The 8,394-nt window shown below is 44.4% G+C and overlaps 1 protein-coding gene across 6 annotated transcripts; it reads right to left on the bottom strand.

Moving 5' to 3' along the window:
• Positions 1–1,086: 1,086 nt before the first annotated feature.
• Positions 1,087–8,351, bottom strand: LOC137928662 (mitochondrial disaggregase-like). Of its 6 annotated transcripts, none has more exons than XR_011108658.1 (7): positions 7,840–8,282; positions 7,337–7,388; positions 5,356–6,238; positions 5,107–5,278; positions 4,293–4,593; positions 1,425–4,045; positions 1,087–1,267 (listed from the first exon to the last, which is right to left on the bottom strand). XR_011108658.1 is itself a non-coding variant. In XM_068771578.1 (7 exons), the coding sequence occupies exons 2-7, from the start codon at positions 7,997–7,999 to the stop codon at positions 3,844–3,846; spliced, it is 1,770 nt and encodes a 589-aa protein (XP_068627679.1). In that variant the 5' UTR covers positions 8,000–8,036; positions 8,323–8,351; the 3' UTR covers positions 1,087–3,843. The 6 variants fall into 6 exon arrangements, 4 of the variants coding, with proteins under 4 accessions (XP_068627679.1, XP_068627678.1, XP_068627676.1 ...); XR_011108657.1 differs by having other exon boundaries at positions 1,087–1,469; positions 1,567–4,045; XM_068771578.1 differs by adding an exon at positions 8,323–8,351 and having other exon boundaries at positions 1,087–4,045; positions 7,840–8,036.
• Between the last annotated feature and the right edge of the window lie 43 nt (positions 8,352–8,394).

Raw genomic sequence — 8,394 nt, 5'->3', positions numbered from 1 at the left:
GCAAACATGCATTTTATTTATGGAGAATGCAGACGCAATGCAAATGCAGCCGCAGCTCTTTATAGAGAGAGGTGCCCCAATGCGCGCCACCCTGACTACGGCGAAGTCGAGCAACTCGAATGACGCACTAAGTCCTCTTTTACATTTAGCTCTTCTCTCTCCCTCTTACCCAATTCAGACCCCTCTTTGTCTAATAACACAAAAGACAGCAGGTAGTAAATATGAAGGTCACACGACCCATTTCACCCTGGTAAAGTAACCATTTTAACATTTAAATTGGTTATTTTTTTACATTGAAATAAGTTAATTTCTAATACTAAATTTGGTTTCAATTTGTTTAAAAATAGCTGTTTTCATGTATGATCAACTTCTGATGTGTTTTTATTAATCCCCAATGATCAGAGACAATTTAATTTAACAAATGTTCCCATATTACAAATTTTGTTACTTAGTCAAATTTTCTCCTTTTCTACATTAATGGCAATAAGTCACTATTTATGGAAGATACATTTATGAATTATACCATTATAAAATCTACATGAAACCGACATTATTTTAAAATTATTGGCCACCCATACATTCATACATTTTTTTCATACCTAAGAGGTTTGAACTGCGCTTAAATAATATTTTTTGCATGTTTTTCAGAAATAAATTAATTTGCGATTTTTTTTTAAATAAAAACTGCAAAGCTATTCACACTGTTGACTTTTTATCTATTAGCACAGTTAGTGTATAATAATAAAATAACAAAAAACCAATAGAAATCATTCATTTTTGGTCATAGTGTTCAAGACAGTAAAATAAGATAGAAAAAAAATCGACTTTTCCTTAAAAAAATATATCAAAGGTACTACTTGTGATATATTATGTTTCGTATTTTTTTCAAAACGGGCATAAGTTGTACTATAAGACATTTCAAGGTTATCCATTCATTACCGGACACCCTGTATATGTAAATATATATAGGTAGATACATCAAAATAATTTAAATATTCAAATAATACTGAATAAAATAAGGAGTTTAAAAAAAGCAAATTAGTTTTAAAATTTTAATATTGCAAGTTGATAATTCAAAATGAAAAATATTAACGACATCGGATTGTTTTCTTAGAACACGTTTATATTCTTTATTGCGTTTGATTGTAACAACACTTTACTATATCGTACCACGTCGTCTCGTCGCCGGAGCTGGCGTGGTGCTGGCGTGGTGCTGGCGTGGCGCTCGCGCGAGCCGCGGGACGCGTCGATGGCGTGAGCATATGAACTGCGATTCCAATAATTCCGTTATGGTACTCTTGGTTTGAAACGATATCGAGTATCGGGCAGGAAGCGGGCGAGCAAATCAATCTTTAGTAACCTGTGAAGGGGTTTCCCTTTCGAACGACTGGCGCTCTATTCGGGAAATTCGTTAAAATGCTTACCAAATGATGGCGCCGAGCCGCTAGATGAGGAAGCCACGGCAATATCTAAAGGGTAAAGCGCTAGCTGAGTCCTCAAGGGTAAACAAACTATTTTATTGTTTTTCACTTTATTTCACAAAGTATTTGACATTATCATGCTCACCTTCATGTTTTTTCACATAGCTCCCATTTACTTGAATTGGTGATTTCGACAAACCGAAAATATTGGCGCACTACATCTCCGTTGGTCTGAGGCATTTGTAACGCAATACAATATTACATTACTTATAGTCCGCCGTTGATGGCACCGTTTCAAAAAACAAAAACAAATCTGCAAATGCTCGCCGACTCCCGCTGCGCCAGAGCAGGAAACAAACATCAGGCGCTTATTGCGCCGGCGACTATTGACATAATTTATAATAATATAACTAATTAAATTCCGGTTCAGGCTTCAGCGGTTGGCGTGGTTTCGTACGGACCGCGCTCACTTCGATTCACACATTTGTTAGCGCTTATGCTTTGGTGTCCCCTTCGGAGGACTATCCCAGTCGACCGCTGAGGCTTTTTTTTACGAATCGCAAAAACTTCAATTGTCAATTGGGAAAACCGTTGAAAGGGTTTTTTTTATTGACCCCGTTATTGGGGACCTGTTCCTACCCCCGTCTGGTTTGGGAAAGAGTTATTTTTTACCTTTACTAATTTTTCAGTCTTTTTTATTTTCATTGTCAGCTCTGTCATTCTCCACATAGTCAATCATTCTTTCATTCTACAATTCGATCTGTCTTTCTCTTCCATTCTGATTTCCATTCGTTCATTACCTCATCCTTTTCACTCATTTATGTATATATTATTATATTTCCTTAGTTTTGAAAATAAAAATTTTACATTCGTTTTCTATTTTTACATACTATTAACATTATCACAGTATACCTATTTTCTAATTCATCACAGATTTTTGGGTTTTATGTTCTATTTTATTATCATTTAATACAAATTATTTCTGCATTTTGTTGTTTCTATAGTCCAATATTAATTTCATTTATTCATTTTTGTTACTTGTTTGACAATGGTTCCGCAAAACATTAGATATGCTAGCCTACCGTGTCCGTCATTCATTATTGAGGCGATGATTTCGTGGCTTATTTGAAAGCCCCACCGGCACTCGGTCTCGATTCGGGCCCTCCCGAATGCGGGACAGTCGGCGACCAGGTGGATCACTGTCTGGTGTGGACCGGTTCGTGCCCCGCGAAGAACCAAGACCGAGTCCGATGCTGCGGAGCACGCGATAGGTTGTGCGTCGTCAATGCCGTCGTACCTGCCATATACTTCCTAAGGGTTTTGAATGGAAAGCTTAGCTAATAGAATATCCAGCCCGATCTAGTCAGATCGTAAGAGTTCTTAATTGAGATGAAATATTGTAGCTTTTCGAAACCCGGGTAAAAATCCTCCAAAGGGATAGCGGGTTCGGTCCCTGGTATTGGACATAGAAATGAATAAAATCAGATTTGGTTGTTAATAACAGTACGCACATTACTAACCTTCAGCGTTATTTGAAATTCATCTTCTATCAAACAACTTGCCCATCGCATAAACGTATTCGAAGCCGGAACGGTGGAGCCCTCGCGAGGCGTCGCGTCCACCCCGAGGCTCGGACAAATGCGCACGTGCGCGCCGACACGCCTTATTTAATGTGTTACTTTATTTTATGCGAACGTCACTCGATAACTACACGCTGCGTGCAACATAACGGTGGCGTTTGATAGTTAATGGCAAAATAGTTAAATTTAATCCTCGAAGCAATGCCTGCATAGCACTGAGCGCCAGTGCACAGGCAGTGCCGTGTCGCGGGCCCGCACGCACGCCGCGGGGTGGCCGACTCGCTACTAATGTTAAATTTAATAATTAGTTAGGGAAACTCTCGTCGCAAATGGCAATGTCAACTTGTGATGAAATCTCATTTAATCTTAAATCTAAATATTTGTATCTGAATTGTTTTGATGTCAACGAAAAGGTTATTTATTTAAAAAAAAAACTGCCTAAAACTTTGTTTCGCTTGTTTTTATTTCAATCAATATGGGTGAACATACTAAAGAAATTTTAATATTTTGCTTCAAAAAAGTAAAAATGCGTCGCTAGCTGCTAAAAGAAATTGTCATATTTATAGACCTAAAATGGTAATGTCTGAATTTTGATATGAAAGGTGCGCCTGGCTCCGGGCGCGGGGTTACCATTTTTTAAAATTGAATCCAGATCACACATCGGTCACCACGTAACAGACGGCGTGTCTCCGGTGTCGCATGGAAGAGATTAGAAAAGGAAATTGATAGGGTACTTAGCTGGTGCTACTTTATTTGATACACCGAGAGCTTTGTTGCGTTGCGACCGAACGGTATCTAAGCTGATGCGCGGCGCTCCTGGGTCGGGCGCGGTGAGGGCGCGGTCAGAGCGCGGCGAGGTCGAGCGGCTCGTAGTCGTGGCCGCGGGCGGCGCGCACGGCCAGCTGCACGCGGCCGCCGCGCTCGCTGAGCAGCACGCCGCAGCCGCGCGCCAGCGCGCCGCGCTCGGCCGCCAGCGCGATCTGGTTGACGACGCGCCGCTCCACTTCGTGCTTGATGGAGCGCGCGCCGTAATGTACGTCGTACCTGCGACGCACGCGGCACCGGTCAGCGCCCACACGGGACCGATAATATTTTGATGGGAAAATGTATCCGAGTACCAACGAGCACCGAGTACCAACGAGCACCGAGTACCAACGAGCACCGAGTACCAACGAGCACCGAGTACCACCGGGCGCGCAGTCCCGTCGCCGTCGCCTGTACATTCGCGGCGGGTGTGGGAAGTGATGATGTACAAACTGCAGGCGCAAAGCCCAAAAGGTTCAGAGCTCACCCGTCGGCCAGAGCGCCGAGCACTCCCCCCTCCCAGCGGAGCTCCACGTCGTGCCGGCTCTTAGCCTTCTCCGCCCAGAGCTTGAGCTCCATGTTCACCAGCGTAAGTAGTTCTTGGCGCGAGAATGGCAGGAAGTAGACGATCTCGTTGATGCGACCCAGAAACTCGTCGCGGCCGAAGTGCTTCTTCAGGATGGGCCGCACCACACCGTCCTTGAAGTGGCGCGATACCTCTAACGTCTCCTCGGGGTCCTCGCGCTCGCCCTCCGAGTCGGCGGCGGGCGGCTTCTTGTCCACCTTTTCTGTTGCAGCAGACAGTCACTAATTAGGAATCGCACTGCGCAGCTCGCGAGGTTTGCCTCGGCACGCGTCACAATTGCAATATATTCGTGTACCGGACCGTACATTCTAAATGTATAAGACTTGTGCGATTTTTCTGTAGGACATAGAAAACAATGATACTGATTTTGGTTCATTTTTTATTGTTTCCTGATACTTTGAAGATCCTTATAAACCATGAGGACCACAAGGAAAAATAATGATACCAGAACTTGAAAAAAATCTAAAAACCTAATGCAAATGCACGGCCAGCTCGCACTGTGGATTCATTTTGACAAAGTTATTTCATTTATTTCACACTGAGTTGGTAACTAAAGATATCACCCTGAAATTTATTACACAAACCTATTTTTTTCCGTTGCGACAATGCAAAAGATCAATTAATTTTGGCGACACATAGCTGGCGTGACATTAAAATCAAAGCTAAGGGGAGAGGAGCTTGTTGGAATCATCCACTTATCAATGCGGGGAGGGACCTTTGGGCATGTCGGTCAGCTGCGGGCGCGTGCGGTGCGCGGCGCGCAGCTCGGCCTCGCGGCGCAGCTGCAACCCGTATTGCGCGATCTCGTCGGCCGCCAGGTTGGACGTCATCACGAAGATCGCGTTCTTGCATTCGATAAGCTTGCCCTTGCCGTCTGTCAGCCGGCCCTGGAAAGCCAGATTTCTCGATATCAACTCAACCGCCGGAGAGACTAAAGTGCGAGCGAAGCAAAGGTTCGGCGCACCTCGTCGAACAGCTGCAGCAGCACCGTGAGCACGTCGGGGTGCGCCTTGTCCACCTCGTCGAAGAGCACGACGGCGTCGGCGCGGCGGGCCAGCGCTCGCGTCAGCTGCCCGCCCTCCTCGTGGCCCACGTAGCCGGGCGGCGCGCCAATCAGCTTTGCCACCTCGTGCTTCTCCTGGTACTCGGACATGTCGAGGCGGATGAAAGCCGCGGGGTCGTCCCGATGCATGTAGCGCGCGAGCTGCTTGGCCAGCTCCGTCTTACCGATACCCGAACTGCCGAGGAAGAGGAAAACGAGCGGGTGCTCCTCGTCCGCCCAGCCGTTCTCCTTGCGGCGCACGGCGGCGGCGACGGTCTCGATGGCGACCTGCTGCCCCACTATGAACTGCTTGAGGCGCTGTTCGAGCGGGAAGCGGCGGCGCTCCTCGGCAGCGGCGGCGGCGGCGGCGTCCTCCCAGCGGCGCGTGTGCTCCAGGATGAGGTCGCGCGCCGGCGACGGGTCGCGCGCGTAATGCAGCGGTCGGCGGCCGGCGTGGTCGCGCGCCGTGGGGTCGGCGCCGTGCTCCAGCAGCTCGCGCGCGCACGACGCCGAGTCGGCCAGCGCGGCGTAGTGTAGCGCCGTCCAGCCCAAGAAGGAGGCGCGCGCGTTCATCGAGCCGCAGAACTCGTCCTCGCGGCGCTGCAGCGCCTCGAGCGGGTGCAGGCCGGCCAGCGAGGCGGCGGAAGAGGCGCCGGCATAGCGCTCGCGCATGTCGGGCCGCGCGCCCAGCCGCAGCAACTCGCGTACGGCGCCCGGTTGGTCGTTGGCCGCGGCCGCCATCAGCGCCGTCCAGCCTAGCGGGTGGCGCATGTCGGCCACGCCGTCGCCCGCTGCCTCGATCTGTCTAAAGTTTTAACATTTTCACGACTGAGGTATATAGATTGATTCATGCTTATGTCCACCTTTTTCCAGTTTCAACTATATTAGCAACAACGTACTGTTCTTCACTTTGTGCTCATTACCTGGGTAAACTCTCTGGATGTAAAATTCATCTACCTTAGTTTATAATTAATAAAGTAGATGCAAAAGCTTCTTCATTTATTTGCTTCACTTGTATTTGCCTTAACATGAAAACAGTCCATGGTTCAAATGTCAAGCGTTCGTGACATTTGGAACCATCAACTGTTTTCATGTCCGTTTCAATTTAGACGGATCTAATTCTTTTTAAAAGCTTTTAGGAATCATTATGTCATCCACTATGGCTTGTGTGCCAAGTGTTTCTTTCGACGACTAGAAGCATGACACTCTCTTCATGAAGTGCATTAATATCTGAGCAGACATATGTTTAGAATATAGTCTAACTTTCTATATAAAATAGACACTAGTAAAGTTAGTATCCATTGGATTGTATAAAAACACCAATAAAGCTTCTACCACAAACATAAAAAAGTACTTAAGATGAATAATAATATATTAGTTGTAGAATGTAATGAAATGTAAGATACAAGAGTTAAAACACAAAGCTAGGAAACAATAATGCAAGAAATAATCTGTGATACTTTAAATAGAGGAGAAGGATGAAAGGCGATGGTTGAATGACAATAATGCTTATGCAGTGAAAGATCTTATGACGGATGAAAGAAAGTAAAAGCATGAAAGATACTGTGAAGGAAGAAAGAAGACAAATGTTGACAAAGACAATGTATGTGAAGAACTTATTGTCTAAAATTGTAATGTCCCTATCCCACACCAAACAGGGTGAAGGATAATTAAATAAATTAAAAAAAAAGCTTTTATGTCTGTCCATAGTTCAAATATCTTTAGAAATGCCATGGTTTTGTGTATAACGTTGTCAAATGAAAGGACTATATAATGAGCAGCAGATGCAGGTAATATATCTGTTGTAGTCTTTTAAACCTTACTATAATTATTATACATGTTTATAAAATCACCACAGTGACAAATACTTTTAAAACCTAAAATTAACATTTCATACACATACTTGCGAATTTCCTGCACATTGCCTGTCTGAGCAGCTTTGAAGAATCTTTTTTCTGAAAAAACAAGGAAATCAGGTTGCTAGAGAGAATTGTGCTGTAGGCACAGCTTTCTGCCATTACTTACTTACAATGAACAATACCAGAATTAGGTAGAATTCAGTGTTTTTAGCTCAGTGACATTATTAATAAGAATTTTAATTAAACCCAAAATGAACATTTTATTGACCAATCAACATGGCAGTGTTACACTCCATGACAAACTACCACAAGGAGACCTGTCATCAGCAGGCTGTGTGCTTTGTGGAAACTACAGTTAGTTACATGTCAACTGTGAGATGTTGTAAATTCTAATAAACTTGACAACAGAAATATTAGTTGAACAAAGATCCAATTCAGAGTTATAAATGGCAAGTTTTTTTAACTTATTATATAATTTGCGAATGTGTGCGCGAATGTAATGTGTAATGCTTCCTTGCTTAACTCGAGTAAATGATAAATCACCAACCGTTAAAAACATAATCGGCTGCTAGCAAGGCTAAGCCTAGAGATGCCGCTCCGACGGCGTGCCGCAGCGGGCTGTAGCGTGCTGCCAGAGCCAGCTGTTCTAGCGCGCGACGGGAACCTGCACGTGCGACCGGCGCGCACACGACGCGAGTGGAGCCCATCACGAGCCGCACCCATCGATGAAATGATCTCGAACCTCTGAACATGACGACAAACTCAATTCTGGTATTTTTATTTCACTTGTTGAATTCAAAATTAAACAAAATTTTGAAGTTTTGAACGCTCATCGTCAATTTCTTTTCCTAACATTTTGCTTTAATAACTATCATATACATTGCGCAATTTATTTTTTTGGGTTTTCATTGCATCAGTATTGTTTACAATTTGTCATGAACGTATATGTCATGCCAAATATATCAACGCGAATGCTACCAGCTGTCTACAAGGAAGTTACTAACCACGATCACAAATTAAATTTACCCACTTGCATATTGAATTCTATAATAATTGACAGTATTTGGAGGAGTTAAATTACTAAAATATGATTTACAGATTT

Source organism: Battus philenor, unplaced genomic scaffold, assembly GCF_028537555.1.
Source record: "Battus philenor isolate CCGP_79_NKW_IND1 unplaced genomic scaffold, ilBatPhil1.0.hap1 SCAF_4, whole genome shotgun sequence".
NCBI lineage: Eukaryota > Metazoa > Arthropoda > Insecta > Lepidoptera > Papilionidae > Battus > Battus philenor.
Note: the sequence above shows the minus strand (reverse complement) of the source record. Positions and strands in the feature narration are given on the sequence as shown.

Bases quoted from the DNA above. Each gene is read 5' to 3' on its own strand.
- LOC137928662 (XM_068771575.1), bottom strand. From the start codon at position 8,044: ATGTTCAGAGGTTCGAGATCATTTCATCGATGGGTGCGGCTCGTGATG. The intron at 7,389-7,839 runs GTTGGTGATTTA...TTGTTTTTTCAG, and splicing joins AGCCGATTATGTTTTTAACG to AAAAAAGATTCTTCAAAGCT. The intron at 4,594-5,106 runs GTCCCTCCCCGC...CTGCTGCAACAG, and splicing joins GCTGACCGACATGCCCAAAG to AAAAGGTGGACAAGAAGCCG.